This window comes from Ochotona curzoniae, unplaced genomic scaffold (assembly GCF_017591425.1).
Source record: "Ochotona curzoniae isolate NIBS_2020 unplaced genomic scaffold, NIBS_Ocur_1.0 scaffold_274, whole genome shotgun sequence".
Lineage (NCBI taxonomy): Eukaryota > Metazoa > Chordata > Mammalia > Lagomorpha > Ochotonidae > Ochotona > Ochotona curzoniae.
The window spans coordinates 2947960-2971800 of NW_024467101.1; the positions used below are offsets into that span (position 1 = coordinate 2947960).

The 23841-nt window shown below is 42.4% G+C and overlaps 1 protein-coding gene and 1 long non-coding RNA gene across 2 annotated transcripts in view; one reads left to right on the top strand and one right to left on the bottom strand.

The window, feature by feature from the left end:
- LOC121171848 (contactin-associated protein-like 5) overlaps nucleotides 1–23841 on the top strand; it is a 462350-nt gene that overhangs the window by 352307 nt on the left and 86202 nt on the right. The window contains exon 14 of the mRNA XM_041003565.1: nucleotides 18930–19086. Coding sequence (XP_040859499.1) covers nucleotides 18930–19086 — 157 coding nt within the window. The remainder of the gene's footprint in view (nucleotides 1–18929; nucleotides 19087–23841) is intronic.
- LOC121171909 lies at nucleotides 7093–13258 on the bottom strand. The gene is made up of 3 exons (XR_005886177.1): nucleotides 13153–13258; nucleotides 7921–7924; nucleotides 7093–7103 (listed from the first exon to the last, which is right to left on the bottom strand). It is a non-coding gene; the product is annotated as an uncharacterized LOC121171909 (long non-coding RNA).

Here is a 23841-nt window from a genome sequence, read left to right on the forward strand (position 1 = left end):
GTCAAAGAAATGACCTTCAAGTACTTGTCCCAAAACTTCCAAGCCCCGATGTTTAGGAATAGCTCTTGTCTCTTCAAAGAAAGCTAGGAAGAACTGCTGACTTAGGGAATAGCAAGTGCAGCTCTACACCACTTGATGGAGAGATACACTCTGAGATACCTCTGTTGGGTGATTCTCTTGCAAATATCATTGAGTGTATTAACCAAGCTCAGATGGCTTGATGTCACTAGACGACATAACCGTAGGTGTCAACTTTGTGTGGTTGATCGTTGGCTCTAATATCAAGCAAAACACATTTGCGAAAAGTTTTGTTTGTAAAGGAGAGAAAGATGCCTTTCTCTGTCTTCTGGTGTTCTAGCAGAGTAACCAAGACTGGATTTTCAAACGAAGACACTTAATTAGTATCTTTATTTTTTCTATTCCATCAGCTTAGATACTGGTGGCACTTGCTCTGCAGAGCATTGTTCTGTTTCTGTATCTGTCTTTTCACAAGGTTAGTATACCCCTTGCTGGGTGGGAAGGACTAATGGTTACAAGGAGGAAGACAGTACACCGTCACACTCATCCTCCCATCCAAGGCTGGTGATGGGAAGTGTTCACAGCGCTCAGAACTCTCAGACAGATCTCCACTCGATTCACCCCAAAGAAATAACTGTGAGGTATTGGAAGCAGATCTATCCGCCAGTCATATTAACAACAAACAAACAAATGAACGGAGACTCCAAAGTCAAAAGCTTTTCAAACCAATCAGGGCAACTAAAACTGCGTTGCTGTATTTTCACAGAGGTTGTTGTTTCTCTTCCTATGTAAGGAAAATGAGAAGTTTCCTTCTTAGTGCTAATAATCCTAAAACTAAGAAATTCTAAAAACTAAAGGGGAAACCTTGACGGCACTGCTTTAGTTTCCTAGAGCTGCCATGGCAGGGTAAGCAGGTGATCGAGATGGACTTTCCATCGGTTCCTGAGGACAGCAGTCCGTGAACTGGCAGAATCATGTTCCTTCTGCTGTCCTTCTCTTTAGTGCTGTGTGAATACCCTGGTGTCGCTTCTGAGGAAGCAGCTGCATGAGACACCTGTCAAACTGGATTAGAGCATCACACAAACAGCCCTTTTTAACTTATTTTTTTCCCTTTATATCCCTTGTCTCCAAACACAAATAGCCCTTAACTTACAGTATGCTGACATAGTTAGGAGCATGAAAGCAAAGCACATTCAGAAGCCGGGCTTGGAATGTTGATCATTTGCTGTGCTAGCGATGCGCAGTCTGAGTCTTTCCTGCAACACTGGGCAGTTCCAGATCATTCTATAATGGATTTGACTGTTAAGCTATGGTCTTTAAGAGGTTTTGTGTATTCAGTATTGCTGTGCCAGTGATGTGCAGTCTGAGTTTTTTTTGCAACACTGGGCAGTTCCACAGCATTCTACAAAGGATCCCACCATTAAGCTAGCATCTTTAGGAGGTTTTGTGTATTCAATAGATTTCCCATTTATGACCCAAATCAAATGGAATGAGTCTATTGGGATGTGTGCAACTTCACTGTAATTTGAAGAGTAACTTGCAGAGACGCTGTACAGTTCATGAATTTAGATATGGATTTGGGAAGGACACAGCTCAGGCCATCCTGCTACTCCAAAAGTATTAACCTATTATAATATCACTTCAATGTACTAAACCTGATTTCAATGTAATTTCTACATAAGTAAAGCATGGATGAGATTTTAGGTGTAATTCATCTTACCACAGAATTCTCATGCAGGTGTGAGTGTGGGAAACAAGTTAGTTAAAGCCTTCTAAAACATGGTATAAACACAGAATAAACATTCAGATTTCAAAAGGAAGAAATTATAAGGCTGGCAGAGATCATGGGCTCCAAGCGAGTATAAACCTAGTTTGGCAAATTCCTTTAGGTTTTAAGGCAGCAGAGAAATTCTTCTTGGCTTCATGTTCTTGGTCCACCAGAGTGGTAGGTAGCTCAGTGTCGGGGCATTAAGTCATGACATTATTTCTGATGCCCTTGGTGACAGCCCCATCTCAGAGTCCTTGGGTAGTGACAACCAAAGCCACTGATTGTAAAGTGGTGATGCCCACCAGTGAAAATGAATCGGAGATAGTCTTGATCCCGGGCCCTGTGGCCAGCGGTAGCAATAGCAGCTTTAACAAACTGCAAGCCAACTGCGGGACCCTTCTTACCCCTTCTTGAAGGATAAGAGATGTTTCTAGCCAGCGTACTCTGTTTTCAGACTTCTGAACTGTAGGACACTTAAACATGAGGAGATTCCTTCATTTCCTTTCTCCTCTGTCCCCTTTGTCCCATGTGCACCTGTTTCTTCCAGACACTGATTTCTATTCTTCTGGGTGTAATTCCAGAGATGAGAGTGCTGGATCATAGGACACTCGTGTCTGCAGTGTGAATGAGTTCTGGTATCTCCACCTCCACACCAGCACGGGTTGATTTTGAGTTTTTTGATAGTAGCCGTGCAAACAGGTTTTGAAGGGATATGGCATTGTGGGTTTTAGTACATCCTCTTGATGATTGCTGATGCTTTTCATAGACTTATTAGCCAGTGGTGTGTATCCTTCCTTAAAAATGTACTCAGGTCCTTTGTCTCCACTTAATCTGGATTATTTATGTCTTATTTGCTCTTGGAATGCTTGAGGCCCATGTCTGTTTTGGGTATTAATGTATTATCAGATGTACGGTTTACCAATATTTCTTTCTTTCCTTAAGTTTTCCCTATACTCTTATGATTCTCTCTCTCTCTCTCTCTCTCTCTCTCTCTCTCTTTCTGAGAAGCAGACAGACAGAGAGACTGTCCATGTGTTATTCACTTGTCCAAAACACTACAATACGCAAGACTGGGGATGAGAAAATAAAGATAATAGAAACCCAGTCCAGGTGTCCCACATGAGTGGAGGGGATTCAAATATGTGTGTTGTGGAACACAGGCCCCAAGAATAGCTTATCCCGGGTTCTTCCCTGGGATAAAAAAAAAAATGATTATGCAGATAAGTAGGATTTATTTAAAGGCACAGGAAAAGCACATTCTCAATAAGTAAACATGGACAAGGTCCAAAGAAAGAAGAAACAAAAAGACACCAATAAGGTTTCTGCTGTTCTTTACATCATCAGGAAGCACGGAGGGTGATGTCTGACTGTTCAGAGATGAGTAAGCTTTGCCATGGGACTTGGGTATCACCAATTTCTGTGCCCCTGCCCTTTTTTAGAAGCATCAGAAATGTAATGGTATCAGACGTCTGGTAAGAACAGAAATGCATCCCATTATGATTATGTCATAGTGACATTATAAAGACCTTAAATGTCATAATGGGTAGACATTCTTCAGGCATTTTGGAAGTTTCCAGCACCAGCTGGTGCTGGCTTGGTGCTTGATACACTGCAGAAATCATGGTTTGTACTCAAGGGAAGGCTGAGGATGAGAGTGTGGTGGTGCACAAGAGGAGGGACTGTTAGCAGAAAGAGGGTGTGAGTGGAACAGGATGGAGCGTCCTTCAGGCCAGGTCACACTGTCTGTTGCCATACTGTGGGAGTTCTTGCTGCATGTGTTGGCTGGACTTCTCCAATCTCATCCTACATCAGTTAAGCCAGTTCTTGCTGCGTGTCTTGGCTGGAGCTCTCCAATCTCATCCCACGTCAATGAAGCCAGTTCTTGCTGTCTCTCAGGATCTACATTCCAGCCCCAGCACTCTGAGATGGAAAGCAGGCTTCCGGAACAGAGCCCGAATCACTGAGCCACTGATTTCCTCTTCTGCTGTGCCCAGGTTTTGATATCCTCTCATTTGTAATTTTGGTACCTCTGCTCTTGGGTCAATATCTAAAAAATATGGCCCAGATTATGCCAAGTAGCCTACATCCAATCTTTTCTTCTGGGAGATTTATGAACACGAGGCCTACGTGTAGGTATGGAACCCACTTTGAATGAATTTCTCTGAGTGATGTGCAGTAATAATCTATGGTCATTCTCCTACATATACACATCCAATTTTACAGCATCTGTTATTCCACTGCAGTGTCACCCCTTCCTCACCAAGCTGCTGGCATTCTTTCTGAAAACCATTTGACCGTCTGCATTCAGTCTGCACTCAGTAGTCTGTGTCTTTCCTCTGTGTGTCTGCTTTTGAATTAATATTGTAGTACTTTGTTTACAATAGCTTTGTATTTCAAAGCAGGATTTGTGACATATCCAGTTTTGTTTTTCTTATTGAAGCTTGATTTGGCAATTTGTGCTCTTTTATGATTCCCTATGAATTTTAAATCATTTTCTCTGTGAAAAATGTCAGAAATTGTTGACAGTAATGGTGTTGAATCTGTAGACAAACTTGGGTAGGGTGGCTATTTCAACAACAAGGATTTTTCCATCCCATAGACACAGGACTGCCTCCTATTTATGTTTGACATTGAAAATGTCTGTTATTGGGAAAATGAACATGGGGGGACACTGGGGAAGGGCACAGGCAACCCCAGAACCTTTGGAACTATATTGTAAAATGAAATAAAATATGTTTTTAAAAATCTGTCATTGACATTTTGGGTAACAGATATTTCATTTGCTTAGTTCCATTCATTCCCTAAGCATTTGCTTATGCTACTGTAATTGGGGCTTTCTTTCTCTTTTTTTTTTTCAGGCAATTATTATATAGAAAAACTATGACTCTTTGCATGTTAATTTGGTATCCTATATTTACTTTTTTTAAATCTGATAGGATTTTCTGCTAGTCTTTAGAATTTTCTATACAATGATGTCTTCAGCAAATATAATTTTATTCATTTCTAAGCTGGATACTTTTTATCTCCTTATTTTTCTTCTGGTCATTCCACGTCAGACATCCAGTGGTAAACTGAATAGAGGTGAGCAGGTGCGCACTGCTAATCTTGGTCTTTGTGTAGAGAAAAAGCTTTAAATTTTTCCCAGTTGAGCACAACATTAGAGACAGGTTTGTTGCATATGACCTTCATTGAGTTGAGGCACATTCCTTCTGTGTTTTTCAACATAAAAGTTTGCTTTTTGTCAGATGCTTTTTGTGTATCTGTTGAGATGATTGTATGCTGTGATTCTTCATTCTATTACTGTGGTGTGTCGTGTTTATTGCTTTATATATGTTGAACCATCCTCACAAACAGGGAAGGAATCTCACTTGACCATGTTGCATGATTTCATAAGTAGGTTACAGAATTCACTCTCAGTATTTTTGTGGAAGGTTTTTTCATCTGTCTCCATGCTGAATGTTAGTCTATATGTTGCTTGGTCTTTTTCTTTGGTTTCAGATTTACCTCATAGGATATGTTAGGAAATACTACATCATCCATAAATTTTTGGAAGGGTTTGAGAAGAATTGCTATTAATCCTTTTCAAAATATTTTATGCTGTCCAAGACTTCTTTGTTGTTAGATTTGATTGCTAAATCAGTTCTATTACTCATTTGTGGTATATTCACACTCTTATAAAATATCATAATAATTCAAATAAATGAGTGGATATCAGTAAAATTGTTCCTTTTTAAAAGCAATGTATCTCATAATGTATATTTGTATTACATACACATTTTTGAAATTAAATCCCAAACAAGTGATAGCAGAGGGTAAGCCAGTAAAAGGAAGACTTATTAAAGAGGCAACATTTAAAATTGAGGTACTGACACATTGGATTAAAAACTCTAAAATGTTTCCAAGTCCCTTCATCTCTTTCGAATGATCCCATTTCATATTCTCATACCAGAAAAAAATGATCTTAATGAATTTTCATGAACCAAAATGAGGTTCAAGAACAATTTGGAACCAATATGCAAGTTCAATATTGCATGTGGGCTAGTGTTGAAATCCAAGTATCCTTAGAGTCCTGAGATGGCGTCCTCATTTGATTAGCTCATATGCAAGAGGAGAACTTTTGAAACTGCTAGGAAACATTGAAATTGTCCTAAATTCACAATCCATGAACAACAGGACTTGACCAGTCTTTTCTGTACCTCCATGAGAAGCCACACTGTGCCGTATTCATCCCATCAACTATAGCATCATTAGCTCCTCTGTATCTACTTTGAAGAGCTTCAGATAATTTCAAGGCCCTTCAAAATCAGTGCACACGTACGTGTTTTTGGTTGAGAACTCTACCTAGTCTTCCTTTTTTATTTTTTTATGAAATGCTTATTTAAATCTTTGACTAAAAAAATAGAAGTGCTCAACTAACAGAAACGAATAGAATCCCGATGTCTTTAATGTGATCCCTTCCTTTCGTATACGTTGTTAGAGGAGAGGCAGGAAATGAGAACAAGAGAAAGGGCAGGAGTAAAAACCAAGAATGAACCAGGAGTAAAAACCAAGACCTAACAGCCAGGAGTCTCACTGAGGTCATTCATGTGAGTGCAGGGGTTCAAGTTCTTAGATCATCTTCCACTGCCTTTCATAGCCATTAAGCCAGGAGCTGGATCAGAATTGGAAAAGCCAGGACATAAATCAGTGCCCATAGAGATGTCCGTGATGCAGGTGGCAGCTTAACATGTTGAGCCATATACCAGCCACAGCATTATCCTTCGTTGTTGTTACAAGTACAACAAAGAGCCAACCAATATTAGACCATTTCCTGGCTTGTCCGTATATTCCGTTCTCCATTTTCTGCTATGGCTTCAAATGTGCTTCGCAGGAGCCAGTGGGTTACCATGTCTTCTATGTACATCATGGCCTGGAGTCCAGCACTCTATCCTTCACACTGAGGAAGACCAGTTCTCTTGGGTTGGCTCATGGACCTCAGCCAGGCAACTTAAGCCCCTCCACCCACCCCTGGGGCTGTCAGACCCAGCACCCACCATGCAGGCAGGCACAGGGATCTGGACCAGGAGGCTTAGGCGCTTCCATACCCCCCAACCCTGGGTCTCACAGATCTAGCACCCACTGCACAGGTGGGCTAAAGGACCTGGACCAGGTGACCCAGGACCCACCTGGCTTGATTTTTAAAAGGCAATTCATGAAAGTAAAATGAATGGCGAGCTTTTTAACTACTTATCAGTATTTCAAAAGAGTTGGAACGAATTTCATCTAGGATTTTTAATATCGCTGAAATTGCAAGGAATATTCCAGCCAATAGCATATCCTTGTTGGGCTGATCAGTGTATCTTCCATAGTCAGGCCAAAAATTATGATAGAACTTGCTAAGAAAAAATGTCAACTATTGTATTGGGTGGAATATGATCATTATTCACCATTTCAGAAACAAAAATATAGCTAGGATAAAACAGTCCCTTCCCTCTGGAGACATTTTCCACAGAGTTGGAAATGAATCCCATTACTTGATCACACTGTCCTAGAAACCTATGAACACACAGAGGCGTTCCGTGTTCATGTGGTGTTTCCATTGTGCAGTGTGCTCATTTCTCTAATTTGATTCTGGAGCATCCAAGAGTGCATTAGCTGTCTGTGTCCGTTGGAGGACTTTTTAATTGACTTGTTCCTGTTGACTGAGATCCCACGCAGCAGCCTTGGTTAGTAGTTCACTCTACTGGGAAGAAAGAAACAGGTTTGCTAGAGTCACTCAGAGTCGAGTGATAATGCAGCATACTATGGTATAGTCAATCACTTAGTTGTTTTTTTTTTTCCCCTTGGGATTACAGTAAAGCAACTCCTTGGAGAATGGAGGTCTAAAAATCTACATGCCTGGCTTTGAGACGCAGAGCTACATATGTTTTTGAAGGAGAAGGCCCCTTGGTATAAACTGCTCATGTCCTCATTGAGAGTGTTTGTATCCTTGCAACATTCAAAGAGGACAGGGCTTTGGTGCAGGGAGATTTGTGCGTGTGTGCAAATGCACGCTTAATAGGTACAACCAACCATGCAAGTAATTGCTGCGATCTTAATACAGGTTGAATGTATGCTGTCTGCTGATCGTCTTTAAGTGGATCGCTTTTACCTACTCGACTTCTCTCTGCCTCTCGGTATCTAAGATTTCTCGCTACATTTCCTTCTGTCTGCCACCTGTGTGATGTGTAAACATCAACTAGTACTTGTAACTCTAAGTAAATACTAGCTAATATTTTGTGATTTTTTTTTTTTAGAAATTACTCCCTACTATACATGGAATTAATCAGTTACATCAATTGGCCATCTAATCTGATTTTTACTATGTAAACTGTTGTTTTAAATGGAGAAGTTTGGCACAAAAAAAAATCAAAACAACCGCTCTCATGTGTTTTCTGAATGTAGAATATTTTTCAGAATAATTAAATGACCTTTGTGGGTTATCAGGGAACAGAAAATCCTTGCAGGCAGGAAGTCTAGCCTTGCCTGATTTTTTACTTACATAGCCTAGGAATAAGCATAAAGAGGAGGGCGGGTCATGCATGCTATTCAGATTGGGAATGTGAGGTAGGCGATACAGCACAAAATCCTGTTTTTATTGCTATCATGATGCTGATGATGCTCTGGCCACTTCTCTCTGGTTGGATAATCGCGAAGTCCTTCATATTTTATTCATTAGGAAAGCTACTCTAGCCCATACTTATGTGGCTGCCTTGCCCCATTTCCAGCCTTCCCTAATGGGTGCTGTGGGCTACACCCCCTTTCTGTCGGCAGCTCGCCTGGGCCTCTAACAAATGTCAGGCTTGCAATCAGCATTTCTGCTTCAAGAACAGCACTGAACGAACAGAGCATTTTTGTTTGTCTACTGGGCACTGTGAAAGCCAGACTCACTTTATTTTCTTTATTGCTTCTTTAATGTGCCTGCCCATCTCTTACAATTGATTTCGAGTGGATCTTGATTCATGCAGTATTGTAGAAAGGGGTTTTGGCTGAATTCTTTGATTTCTTCCTTCCTTCCTTCCTTCCCTTCCCACTCTCCCTCTTCTTCATCGTTCCTTTCTTTCTCCCAGAATAATGGCTATTAGGTGTCAGCCGAAGACTGTGTATGTATAGAACCGGGACATGTCTTCGCGGAAGGCACTGACATGGTTGGAGGAAGGTGCGAGAAAGGCATGTTAGCGGGAAATGGGGGTCAAGAAAGGTAAACACCATTTGGGGACACGGAGCGAAGGAATCTCAGGAAGGAAGAGGCAGAAGTAGAGATGAAACCACAGAGGAAAGGGTAGCCCAGAAAAAGGGAGAGCGCAGTGTGTGTGTGTGTGTGTGTGTGTGTGACTCTCACCTTGGGAGTAGATGAAAACAAATGAATAAATAATCAGATCAATAAATCAAAGGAATACGACGCTGAGATAAACTCAAATAAGAAACGTGTGTGTGTGTGTGTGTAAGAAATAACCAAGGAAAACAATGCAAGTACATAACCCAGAATGTACATCTTCCCTAAATCTTAAGTTTCTCTGTTCAATATTTGGGTGAAAACCTATGTTTCTGTTCTGGACAAGTTTAGTATCACATCTCAGTGAATTGAACTGAAAACAAAACAACAAAAAATAAACGAAACACAAAAGAATGCAAGCAACAGCCTCTCAAAGGTTATCGGGTGTTTGACTGGAAGAATGACTTTTAAGAAATGAATCAGCTTTAGGAAAATTGTTGATAAAGAGTAGTTCAAATCTCAGTGGAAACTGATAATGTCTTAGTTGCTCAACTTACTTTACTTCCTGCTTTGTGTCTCATCTGTGCATGTGTTTCCAGTAAATAATGTTTTATCTAATTGCTGTTGAATCTGTATCGTTTTGTTCCCATGAAATCCATGTTGCTGAACCGAGTCACTGATGTGATGAGATCGGGAGAAGGAATGGTGTGCATGGGGTGGGGCAGATACATCACGAGGCTGGTGCCTTCATGAATGAATATGCTTATGAAGGATATTCCAGCAAGTTCTTTGCCTCTTCTCCCCGCAGCCACAGTGAATTTGCTTTGTTAATTCGACTTTCCAGTTTCTGTCACTGTGAAGAGAATCTGCTTTTTATAAGCCACTAGGCTTCAATATGCTGTTCTAAAAGCACAAAATTATCTGTTATAAGAATGTGTTAAGTTTAGTGTTTTCAGCTAAAATCATTTATTTAAAACGTTCTACAATGTACTAGGTGGCTATACACTAGCTGATCAAAATATAAGGAATATTGAAAATCTGGCGTAAATATCCTCACCTCGTGCATTTTAAAACAATTTTCTTGAAGGACAGAGGGGCACACACATACAGACAGTAAGCTCCAAGTTGTGGTTTCACTACCCCAGTGCTTACAATAGCTATGTCTGGGCCAGGCCAAAGGGACTCGGAACCCAAGCCAGCTGTCCCATGTACGTGCAGGCACCCAAGCTCTTGTGCCTTTGATGGCTGGCCTCCCATAGTGGCAAGCCGGGATGAGGAGCAGAGCCTGGACTTGAACCAGGCACTCCAGTACTGGATGCAGAGTCTCCTGTGGTGTCATGGACAGAAGCCGCAACGCTGGGTTCTGTCACCTACTTTCACAACAAGAAATGTGTAATCTGGCCGAAAGAATCATCATACCCACCATATTGATTGTTAATTCCCATCTTTGATAGATGATACAGATCCCTTGGGAGTGGGCCTATGGCACAAGACGACAGAGGCGTTCTGATTAGGGATGCGACGTTTAGTCACTTTAAATGCAACATCTGATCACTTTATTCAAGATACAAGTATGGAGTTTGTGAATCCTTTGATTGTAGAAAGATCAGATGTTCCAGGAATGTGAAATTAACGTGTGTGCACACATGGGGGGCCTCAACAAGTTCGTGGAAAATGCATGACAATAAGTATGGTTTGGTGCAAAACATTTAGACATAAGATTTTTTTTAAACATTTATTTTTATTATGTTTTTATTGGAAAGGCAGATATACAGAGAGGAGAGACAGAGAGGAAGATCTTCCGTCTGATGATTCATTCCCCAAGTGAGCGCAACGGCCGATGCTATGCCGATCCGAAGCCAGGAGACTCTTCCGGGTCTCCCACACGGGTACAGGGTCCCAAAGCTTTGGGCCATCCTCGACTGCCTTCCCGGGCCACAGGCAGGGAGCTGGAAGGGAAGCGGGGCTGCCGGGATTAGAACCGGCGCCCATATGGGATCCCAGGCGTGCAAGGCAAGGACCTTAACCACTGCGCCACCGCGCCGGGCCCGATATAAGATTTTAAAATGAAATGAACTCTAAAGTGGATCATGTACTTTAAAATAGTAGTCTACGCTAGTAAAAATTTTTTAAATGATCCATATACGTTTGGGGGATTTTTCATAGTACAATGGGTGATAAATATTCTTTAGATTCATAAAAAACTAATGGGAAGATGAAATTTATACACAAAGTTAGCACTTCAGATTTTATTAGGAAATTAGAATTTCTGTCTGGTAGATCTTGTACTGTTGGTGTTTCAACAGGAGGCTTCTGTTAAATCCCTGTACTTCACCATGGGACCCGAGGGTCTTTGCTGTGAGCTCCACTGGTGTGCCCAATTTCCATCCCTCTTTTTCTATTTCTACAAAATCTTTCCAGATCATCTTAATTCACCTGCTGCTTATGCAGCCTCTGGAAGCAGCAGGGACAGCTCAAGCACTGGATTCCCTGCTTTCTACTGCCTGACTCATCAGCTCTTGGCTTGGATTTGGCACAGTCATGATCACTGTCAACATCTGGGGAGTAAAACAGCACATGGAAGCTCTCTCTCTCTCTTTCCATCTCTCTACCTCTCAGTTGAATTACGTGGGAAATGTGGGAAATGAAAGGAACTGCCTCAGGAAGGGCCCCAAAGGAGAGGACCTGTAGACTAGGCCGTGTCAGAATACACAAGGTAGAAGCCAAGCATTGCTGGAGGAAGGAATTGGGTCGGCAGGGAACCAACCACACATAACAAAACAAGTTCTTTTCTTTGCAAGTGAAGCAAAACTCAGCATGACTAAAGAAGAACGCGTGTCTGGGAGGATCAGCAGCCCAAAACAGTAACTTGGGCCTGAGGAGTGGAGGCTCTTTCTCTCACAATTTGAAGGTTCGTTTTTTAAAAATCCATTGACCCGGAAGAGGCTCCTGGCTTCGGATCGGCATAGTATCGGCCCGTTGCGCTCACTTGGGGAGTGCATCGGACGGAAGATCTTCCTCTCTGTCTCTCCTCTCTGTATATCCGCCTTTCCAATGAAAAAATAATAAAAATAAATCTTTAAAAAAAAAAAAATCCATTGGAAATTGAGATGCTCTAGACGGTTTGGCCAGTAGACAATATCGAGCAAGAGTGTTAATTGAGGAAAACAAGCTGAGTGTCTACAGTCAGGCTGGGCTGGTATGGTGTGCAAGGATGACATGGCGATTGTGAACAGAAGCTTCAGGAAGAAAGGGCTTTTACTGGTGAGACGTTGCTAACCAGAACCCTGGCCAGCTTTGCTGTCCTGGTGGTCAGGATGCTTGCACTCGCTGACCATGACATGACACTACTCAGCTTAGAAACTTAGAAAAGAATGAAAAGCCCAAAAGACATAGTGGGGCAGGGGAAGCAGGAGATAGGATGCAGCACATTGTTTTGAGGGCACAAGAGGGATTGTAGAGCTTAAGTCTCTCAAACAATTCATGGAGGAATGTTGCAGAATTCGGATCCTGCAAGCATTTGGGTGTGAGAAACGGACGTCTGTTTCTTTAAAATAGCCTTCTTCAGGACTGATGTTATAGCAGTGACACTAGATCAACACATCAACAGAGCTTGTACATCTGCTGTGCAAAGCTCGCCACCGAAGGGTTGCAGTGTTAGGGAAGCCTGTTAGGTACCTGAGCCATATTCTGCTGCCTTTCCAGGCTCATCAGCAGGAAGCTGGTTGGATTGCAGAATAGCTGAGATCTAAACAGGTCTTACGCTAGGGGATATCACCATTGCAGCTTCATTAACTGCAGCACAAAGCTGGTCCATTGGGCGCCAGTTGTTGAGGTTTAAAGAATCCGAGGGAGACTCCAAGGCGAGCGAAATGATTTTAATGTGTAGTCCAGGTGCAACCTCCTGCCATAAGCAAGAAGCACCCTGAATGAAATAACAAAATAAGTGTGGGTTTTTTACAGGAACTATCTATCAGAGAATCAAAAGCTACGGGACAGTAAGCAAGTACATGATTAGGGGGGGTAAGAGTGACACAAAACAGAAAACATGCAATAGGAATTTACAATGTATAGGTTGGGGGTTCTGATCACATCACTTCAATGCAGGCAGTAATAAGACAGCATGCTTCACAGGTAGCTGTCTTTCCCATAAATCTAAAAACTCCAAGATTCTCCCTATTTCCTGTCTGCCTCCTGTTGTTTCAGGAAGCAGGAGCTTTTTCCTGTAACAGGATGCAGGTGTCTCTTTGGAGATTCCAGACTTCCAGGAGCAAGGTCACCTTTACAATTACCCTTTCTACATGTTACTCAGTGGCAAGTTCATTTTCAGTCTGTTTCATCTCCTCCTATCATAACTGTTCTAAATTGGAACAAATATAACAGTATACACGTTAACATAACAGAATTAAGTCTAAAACTAAATAGATGTCTAGTGCTTAAAAATCTATTGTTGGGCCCGGAGCAATGGCCTAGTAGCTAGAGTCCTCACATGGCATGCACTGGGATCCCATGGGGGTGCCAGTTCATGTCCTGACTACTCCACTTCCCATCCTGTTCCTTGCTTGTGGCCTGGGATGACAGTCAAAGATGGCCCAAAACCTTGGGATCCTGCACCCATGTGGGAGACCCAGAAGATGCTCATGGCTCCTGGCTTTGGATCGGCTCAGCTGCAGCCATTGCAGCCACATGGAAAGTGAAGCAGCAGACGGAAAATCTTTTTCTCCATCTCTCCTTTCTCTAAATCCAATGTTCCAATAAAATAGATAAAAGATTCTTTTAAAAGAGAAGAAGTCTATAATTAAAAGTGATATGAAGGGCAGCACAGATGCCCAGATGACTAATCCTCCAACTGCAAGCATTGGGATCCCATATAGCTACTGGTTCATGACCCTGTTGCTCCACTTACTATCCACCTCCTTGCTTATGGCCTGGCAAAACAGTGACGCATGACCTAAAGCCTTTTGACTCTGCCTTCACATGGGAAACCAGAATGAAGTTCCTGGTTCCTGAGTTCAGATCAGCTCAGCTTTGGACATTGAGGCATTTGGGATGTGAACCAGTGTATGGCGAGTCTTTCTCTGTCTCTCCTCAGTGCAAATCTGCCTTTCCAATAAAAATAACGACTATTGAACTATCATCTATGCATCTATCTAGAGAACTCAAAAGGCAGGATTCAGGAACTGCTATCGAATAATCTACATTGCTTATCCCTCCCCCCAGCTCCCTGCAACACGTTCTCCAGAATACTCAGAATACATACTCAATAGAGATGACACAGTTTTATCAATGGATTGACCATTTGGTACATAATCTTGCAGTGTTGCCCCAAGAAACCTTGCTGTGGAAACACGTGATGCACGTTTCTTTCCATCTGTATCAGGACCAGGGTTCCCATGATACAGTAAAAACAACACCGTGGTTTGGAGTTCTACAATCAAATCCAAGTTTTCCTTTTGTGTGTGTGTATTGCTGAAGACTTATCCTGATGTTAATTTTGTTTTTCTTTATGAAATGTGCATCAACATTTTCAAAATTGTTAGGAAAGCAGAGTGAGATAATTTTGGCAGGTCTTGATTTGCACGCGCATATTAGAAAAGAAATCCTATTCTTTTGATTTTCCAACCAGAGAAGTGTTTGGACGCTGACAATACTGCATGCCATGTTGCTAAATGCATGAATTTGCGATGTGCAAACCTTTACATAAGGTGACCTCCAACACCAGGCTGACAATAAGCACTTGTTCAAAGACTTGCCAATTTGGGGATTCAGAAGAATGATATCCAAATATGGGCTTTTTGACTAGAATCCTGAATGATGTCTAAAGAAAAACGCAAGCTTTAATTCTATTTTCGTTGCGCTTCCCATCAGTAGTAGGGGAAGTCTCTCTGTGGGATCACCCTATATTCCAACAAATTTGCAAAAGGAAGCAGAGTTTCCTGCCAGCCTCACCCTGACACTCTGTGGGGTTTTGTTTTGTTTTTCTGTCTTAGAAAAGACTACGACCTGGAATTGTATCTGGCCCGGTTTTCACTGCAGTTTGATGTCTGTCTCTTGGCCCCATTCAGATTTTAAGGAGATCTTCTCTGGGGAAAAAATCGTTTCCCCCATCTCCATCCCAAGCTCTCAAGAATGTTTCCATTCTCTCCCACTGCTTATACGAAGGGCATATTTGTTCCTGAATAATGTTAAGCTGTGTGGAAAATCACCCATGTGAGTCTTCCTGATGCTGGGAGTAACTCTGCTTTGGATGTTAATACATGTATATGACTTTTCTCCTAGGAAATCTTGGTTAGGAACCCTTACAGGATGAGGGGGAAACTTCCCTTCTCCTGCACTGTCACCTGGGCCTATTACTCAAATGTCTAAAACCTTTAGTGCCTATGATAAAAAATGATAAATTAAATGTTCATTAAATGAAATCAAAAGATGAAGTTTTAAAACATGTTAAATATGCATTCAGTATTAAAATAGAAATGGATATGAGAGCTCTTACAAAAGTCTGTGGAAAACACATATTAAAAAATGTTACACAAATGATTTTTAAGTTTTTTGCATAAAAAAATAAGCATCTAAATAGGTTTAATTTACCACCAACTTTGTGAGTTGTGTGTATAAGAGAGGAAACAATACGTGAGTAAGTTTAGGATTTGATGCTGTCTTAACTTCAGGCTTTCACGGGGCATTCTGACACATATCTCCCAATTATAATGTGGACTAACCAGGGGTTCTTGTCTCCCTTGAATGCCCAGTGGAGATAGGAAAGTAATTGAAGCCCAATCAGAAGGTAAAAGCCATGGGTTGCACAAGCCAGGAGTGAGGCAAACCCAGGAAGCAATGAGCTGTCCGTGTGTGATTCTAGTTATTGACTACCTGCTGTGGGGAGTCCAGGACCTGGCTGCCACTTCTCTGCAGGATCCTTACCACAGCTGCAGCCGGGAGGAGGGCGTTCACCTGCAGTGTGTGTCTTCCGCGAATCAGAGGTGCCTCCTGCACCTGCCAGGACACCTAGCTGACTTATTTTGAAGTCAGTTAGAGCTAACGGTCGGTGATTTCCTTTGGGGGTAGTTGACACAGTGATGAGGAAGACTCTAGATGTATAATATCGTACGCTTCTATAAAAGGTTACATTTTTTTGTTATGTCGTGTTTAACGTCACCTGTGGACCATTCTAGTCTGATGCTTCTTTTCCTTGAAATGAATCTGTTGATTCACTTAGCAGCTGTATTTATTGCCAGCTGCAAAGCAATCCCATTGCCCGTCAGTGAGACTCACATGATCTCAGAATGTTCTCAGCACATTAGAACATAGGATGGTCCATAGGTTTTTGTGAACATGGATGTTCAGGACAAGAATAAGTCTCAGGGGGCCAGAACATTTTTTTTTAATATTGATTTGGTTTCTTAGCAAAGGCAGATTTTCAGAGAGAAGAAGAAGCAGAGAAAGATCTTCTGTCTGCTGGCTCACTCCCCAAGTAGCCACAAAGGCTGAGACTGAGCCAATCCGAAGCTAGGGGCCAGAGCCTCTTCCAGGTCTCTCTCATGGGTGCAGGGTCCCAAGGCTTTGGGCCGTCCTCCTCTGCTCTCCCAGCTACATGCAGGGAGCTGGAAGGGAAGTGGAGCAGCTGGGACGTGAACCAGTGCCATTATCAGATTCTGACACCTGCTAGGCAAGAATGTAGCCACTGAACCTGAGGTTTGTGTTCAGCTTCCTTGTTACTTACTATGTAAGCTTTGATTTAATTTATTAAAAATTTGTTTTATGTATTTGAAAAGCAGAGCAACAAGGAGAATGAATGAGTACAGAGAGGGAGGGACAAACCAAGGCAGAGAGATTTCCTGTCTTCTAATGGCTGTCTTCCCCCAAGCCATGGCTGGTTCAGACTGAAACCAGGAGCTAGGAGATGCTTTTGTGTTTCCTACAACAATGGAAGGGGTCCAAAACCCTGGGTCATCACCTGCCACTGCCCAGGGTGCACATTAGAAAAATGCTGGAACAGAAAGGGAGACCAGATTCCATCCCAGGCACTCCGCTATGGGAGACCGTGTTCCAAGTGGTGGTTTAATCCACTCCAAGTTTCCAGCGGCCCCTTATTGAGTGACTATGAACATAGCATGTTAGTGTCACTTTGTTTTATTCACTGTGACACTTTAGAAAAAGAGATATGTGTATGCATGTACACATATATATATTCGAATGAAATGCAATATTCTCCCACAAAACCTTGAACAATTCACATAGTGTCGTTTGAAGTAAACCGCTCTGTCTCCTGTGTCTAACAAGGAAAGATCCACAAGGCCCATTCTCAGAGCTTTGTCCTCAACAGCTTTCACTGGCCTCATCCAAGTGCTTCTCATTTACAGAAGGACTGTTGATTGCTTTCTCTTTCACCTTGCTTCAATCCATAAGCAGAGAGAAGGGAATGCAGAGCAACACTATAAAACTTTGAATTCGCGGACCCGGTGCAGTAGTCTAATGCCTAAAGTCCTCTCCTTGAATGTGCTGGGATCCCATATGGGCACCGGTTCTAATCCCAGTGACCCTGCTTCCCATCCAGCTCCCTGCTTGTGGTCTGGAAAAGCAATCGAGGACAGCCCAAAGTCTTGGGACCCTGCAGCCATGTGGGAGACCTAAAAGAAGCGTCTGGCTCCTGGTTTCGGATTAGCTCAGCTCCGGCCGTTGCAGCCACTTGGGGAGTGAATCATCAGATGGAAGATCTTCCTCTCTGTCTCTCCTCCTCTCTTATATCCACCTTTCCAACAAAAATAAATAAATCTTTAAAAAAATAAAGGACGTGAATTCTGCCACCAAGAAGGGAGACTTGGATGAAATTCTTGACTTCAAACTTCATCCTAACTCATTCCCTCCTGCTGCAGGAAATTGAGAAGTGAAACAGTGAGTGAAAGGCTTCTCTTTCTGGCTCTCACTCCATCACTCAGATAAATAAATGTCTCCAAAAGGAGAGGACAGTATCAGGAAGCTGGAGTGGGAAGCAGAGCCATACCCTCACAAGGTGATGATTTAATTGCCCTGGATATAATCTTAACGGTGACCCAAATCCTTGGGAAGTGAGGACCACCACCTTACTCTGCACACTTATTCTTTCCAGAAACTAAGGACATGAGTTGATCTTACCCCTGGAGTTGCTGCTTCGCATTCGATGATTTTAAAAAAGGAAATTGAGTTGCTAAAAATGCATGTTTTTGCTTGGTGCTTATGTAAAAGCTAGTCCCGTGTACAAGGCCTGATGTAAAAATTTGAGTTTGTTACCTTGGCCCCAAGCATTTTCAGTAATACACATTTGACTATTCAGTAACATTTCAGAAAATCCAAGTTTCAGAAAGTTTCAGCAAAGCTCAAAAGGTGGAAGACACAGTTTGGAAAGCCTACATTATACATCAGAGTGCTTGGTTGCCAGTTCCACCTATCCTGATTCGAGCTTCCAGCTCCTCTGTATGATGAGGGATGGTAAGAAAGATCTGGATTGAGCCCAAGCGCCTCACTTCAGCCTGACCAAGTCCCAACTGCTGATAATAGTCAAAGCTTGAACCAGGGGAAATCTTTCTACAGTCCGTTCTCTCTCTCTTTGACTTTCAAACAAATAAAAGATAACACAAAAACGACCATGGGAAGTTAAATTGAAATGGAAGTTTATTTTGGTGAAAACATTTTTTTAATTCGCTCCTCTAGGACACTTCAAAAATTATGAAAAAGCTATGGACGGATGTAAAAATCTATTTGGACTAAAATGAATTCTGCCCTTCGTTCCATTCTTATGAATTTTTGGAAGAGTATCTGTTATAAAAAGCTCTGATGAAAACACTGCTAATGTACTTTTTGGTTTACATAAACATGTATCTTTGTCCTCAGTCTCTGTGATACGCTGACTTGGGAAGTCTCTTTTTTTTCCAGACAGAACACCATACATCTGGTCCATCGGACGGTCCAAGGAGAGGTACCCGTACTGGGGAGGCTCCCCTCCTGGGTTCCAGCAGTGTGAATGTGGCCTGGACAAGAGTTGCCTGGACTTTCCAGACATTTGCAACTGTGACACAGACAAGGATGAGTGGTAAGAGGAACTGTGAACTGTCTGCACATGGTGAGGACGCACATGCCCAGATCTGTAAGATTTCCCCAAAGAGAGGAGGATGTAGATGAGAAATGCAAATGAATGATGGCTCCTTCATGGTTGGGATGGTTTTTGATATTAAAATTGGCCAATTCGAATGTTCTGCGTGCTGTGACTGAGCAGTTACCAAAAGACACGTAATCACTTCATCCCCTCTACATAGATTCTGACTTTTCTGCTCCAAAGGAGGAGAATGGAGTACTAATTGACTCTGAAGTTCAGTTAGTGGTTGTATAGCAGATGGAATACAGAGCTGCAGAGAGAGGTAGAGACAAGCAGTTGCAATTACAGACATTTCCCCAGTTCTCCCACTCATGTTCTGGTTACCAACCATTGCTCTCTTCTTTGCAAATTAAATGTATTTGAAAGACACATGCACTTTTGGGAAGGGGGAGCGGGAGGGAAGGGGAAAAAAAAAACAAAAGAAAAAAAGGAGAGGGAAAGAGAGAGAGAGAGAGATGGTTCACTCCTAAAATGCCTGAGTCAGGCTGGAAGCCAGGATCCTGGAGCTCAATCCGAATCCTCCATGCAGGTGCCAGGCATCCTGAAAAAAATCATTTTTGAAGAGAAATTATCATGAAATAATGGCATCCACAAGCTTGAGAGATGGGCAGGTGTGAAAGCATCAAATGATTGTATTTACAGTAAAATAATTGCTCACTCATGTCTTTGATTCTCAAGTTCATCTTCACTGTATGTAATACTAGACACTCTGCAGATATGCAAGCTCGAAGACGGCAGCTCTGTTCTGTGGTGTGTAGCTAGAGAAGCTGACAGTGGAGGTTCGATATGAGATGGGACATTACTGAGAATGGGGAATGTTGGTCATGCACAGCCTCACATTTGACTTCCCTCTTAGCTGAACACTTGCTCTTCTGTTTTTTTTTTCTCTGATGGAGCTACTTCTTTATGTAGTGGTTGCCTACTAAGCACCACCTCAGCCTGGCCTTCACTTGCTGTCCACAGAGAGGCAGTAAGGAATCCATTCTCTGGAACTGTCCATGGCTAATCCATTCTGTCATTTCAGCCTTTCGCTCTTCTGGTATTCTCACAAGTTCCAATACCCTCTGAACACAAAGCCTCTACGTTTTTGTAAGATATGCTTTATTTGAGAAAAAGAGAAAGAAAGAGAGAGAGAGAGAGTGTGTGTGTCTGTGTGTGTCTTTCATCTTCTGATGCACTCCCCAAATAACCACAGGTCAGGAGCCTGGAGATCCAATCAATTTTCCATGTGGGTGCCAGACACCCAGGTATCTGGACCACCACGTGCATGCGTGGAGGAGCCAGACTTTAACTGGCACTCTGATATGGGATGGTGGCATTGTCGGCAGTAGCTTAGCCCATTGAATCACATCAGCTTCTAGCTGAGCAGGGTCCAGGTGAGAAGAATCAGAAAAGTCCTCCTGTTACTTCCATGTGGGAGCAGAAGCTGAGTTTCTCATTCAGTGTTTCCAGTGCCATCCATTGTCACAACAGAGGTCCCAGGCTATGATAAGCACCTATAGGAAATCATTTGTTTTAGAATTATCCATGTACAATTCTCCATCTGACCTTGGGGCATTTATTGCTTATTTGATGAGTATATGCTCAAGTAAAGAGCAGTACATGTTACAGTGAAGTTCAGGCTCATCACAACACTCATCCTAAGGGAATCCACAGGAAAAAAAAACAAGTTCACCGAAAGTATATGTTGGGTAGGAGCAAACATGTGTGTGATGAATTAAACCACAGAGATGACTTTGGTGTGGCAGCATGCCAAAAAAAAAAAGAGTGGAAACTTAAGAGTTCCAACTGGCAATGAAGGGGCAGAAAACACCAAGAGGAGAAAATAAGTTAGCATAACAGAGGAATGTGGGCTGGGGCATGGAGGGTTGATATAGAGTTCACTGCTTCCCCAAAACACAAATGCACTGCTTGTTCTAGTGCTCTACTGTGGAGCATGTATAGGAGATGAGGCAAGGAGGAAGGTGGAATCCAGCTCCTGCAGCTTATAAAATAGTAATGAGCTAGCTGTTATCCCTGCAAGGATTGTGGGCCCAAAGCACGCACGCAGACACGAGGTCTGCAGAACTCCAGAGGAAGGCATGTATTATATATTCATCCATCTGTACCATTCACCATAGAAAGCCCAAGCATAAAAATGGCCCAGGAAGAGGCTCTGCTCTGTGCAAGCCTAATGCTTGCTAACATCTGGACCAGCTGGATTTTCACAAAATGCCAGTTTTCTGTTAGAGATCAACATGACCCCATGTAGCATAACGTGTTGAGCAGGCTCCAAAACATCAGAAAATAAACCAAACACCGTATCTTTTGTTGCACAATTCTCTCAAATTTCTGCTTTCAGATGAAGTTAATCAATGAGCCGACTAAGGCTGGCACATCATTTAATAGATAACGACTCTTACACAATATTATCACTCCAAATCTGCGACCTATCGATCTGAGGTATACCTTTCACTTTGTGTGCCATGACTCAGATGCCTTACACGTCAGTATGCTTGAGGTGGGATGTTTGTCTCCTGGCTTCAGCAATGGAAACAGAGGCTCTGAGATGGTTAGGGTCTGGGTTAAGGACACCTGTTGGAGTGTGAACTTGAAAGCTCAGTAGAATCCAAGCGCACACGACCTGACTACACTGATGCTGCTGCTGCTAATGTTGGCTTTTCGAGCCCCGACCAGTCAGTGAGGACACTGGAGAGACCTCTGCAGCCATCTGTCAGATCGCATAATCACAGCATACATATTCTTTTGTGCTAATGTCAGGGACCTCTCCCTCTCTCCTCTTTCATCCCCCGAAGCCAGGCACCTTCCAAGGTGTTGATTATTGATGACACGTTACTTTGTTCTGTTTAATGAATGCCAGGGACTGACATGCTGTCATACAAATCGATGTGACCTAAATATGTAGTGTGAACGAGTATCTCTTAAGAGTGCTAAGCTGTTCATAGCTTAGAAGATGGAGGTGGGGAAGAAAGGAGAAGTCTCTCCGTGAATAACACAAGCACACTGCCTCCTTTCAGCAAAAGAAACAGCCAAGAAGCATCTGAATTCAACAGGAAGGAAGTAAGAGAGGAATGCAATGTGAACAAATAATACTCTCATGGTTAAAGGAGCAAAGGAGCTACCCTTCAATGGAATCACCCAATCTACAGGGATTCTAGCAGCTGGGTGTCTCGTCAGCAGCTGCTTTAGATTGAAGAGCTGTGAAGACAGAGCAGAGGAGTGGGTCAGGGTTTGTGGGTTATATGAATGCAGCACAAAGATGTTAGGGTGCCAGGGTCAGGGTTGTAGTATCATGTTGTAAGTCATCACCTGTGACACTGGCATCATAGCAAAGCATTGTTCAAGTCCTGGCTGCCAGAATTCTGATCCAATGACCTGCTAATGAGCATGAGAAACAGCAAAAGATGGCCCAAGTCCTTAGGCCCCTTCAATTCACCTGGGAGACCTAGAAAAAGTCCCTGGCTTCAGCTTGGCCCAGCCCTGGCCATGCGGGGAGTGAACTAGCAGTTGGAAGACCTCTCCCTAGCACTCTGTGTGTGTGTGTGTGTGTGTGTGTGTGTGTGTGTGTGTGTGTGTGTAATTCTGCATTTCAAATAAATAAGAAGCTTAAATAAAGGATATCAGGATACCAGATTAGGGAAGTAAGGAAACCTGCCAGCTATGCCTCTTCATCGTGGCCCAAGATCTTAACCATGCTGACTAGTGGGAATCTCTCCTTTTTGAACAATAAAAGTTTCTTTAAATTATTTCAGAATTAAGTGCAAAAGTTTTTTTCCCTCCCAAACACTTCCTATTTCTTTTCTCCATTTCTGGGGGGAAGGGAGAGAAAGGGGCAAAGCCATACTCCGCGTCCCAACCGCCCCAGTACCCGGGAATGGGGAACTGCCACCCAATATCAACCCAGGGTCCCAGTGTAGCACAGGTTCCAAAGGTTCTGCCCTGGTGGATGCTGACACGCTCACTGAGTAGTTTTTTATTGGATTTTTTTTTTAGTAACTTTGTTATCTGGCTCTGGCTTTTACCCTCAGTATATCCTTGGATGAAGTTATGTGGCAAAAGAATAGGAGAGAATGATGTAGAGATTAAATGATGGTCATCTCATAATCCCATAAAGGTAGCATGGTGTTACTTTCTGTAAAGAACAGAATATTTTTAGGCAATGTTATATTTTTAGCTACGCAGTGCTGAAGTTTCAGGTCCCTTTTTAGCCATTCTCTGCTGCAGAGAAATTATTTAATAAATGTTGCTCAACTCATGAGTGAGCGGAGGCTGAATGGTTTCTGTTGGTGATAACTTTACCATGCTGTCCTTGGTGGGGAAGGTCATGGCCATTCTAAGGATCACTGTTATTTGCTTTACATCTAAGCATGACCTTTCTTTGTGTTGATAATTATTTAGTAAGTTGCTACTGAAGATAAGGTAAGACTAGACATCTTGTTCTGTAATTCAACTGTTTTCCAAATAAAATGTGCCTTGTAAGTATTTATCCTCCACTCTCATACATAAATTAGAACTGAATGTACCTTGTCAATTTTATTTTTTTTTATTTTTTTTTATTGTTGCTTACATTGTATTATGTAGTACAGTTTTATAGGCGCTGGGGATTCCCCCCACCCCTCCCATACCCCTCCCCCCATGGTGGATTCCTCCACCTTGTTGCATAACCATAGTTCAAGTTCAGTTGAGATTCAT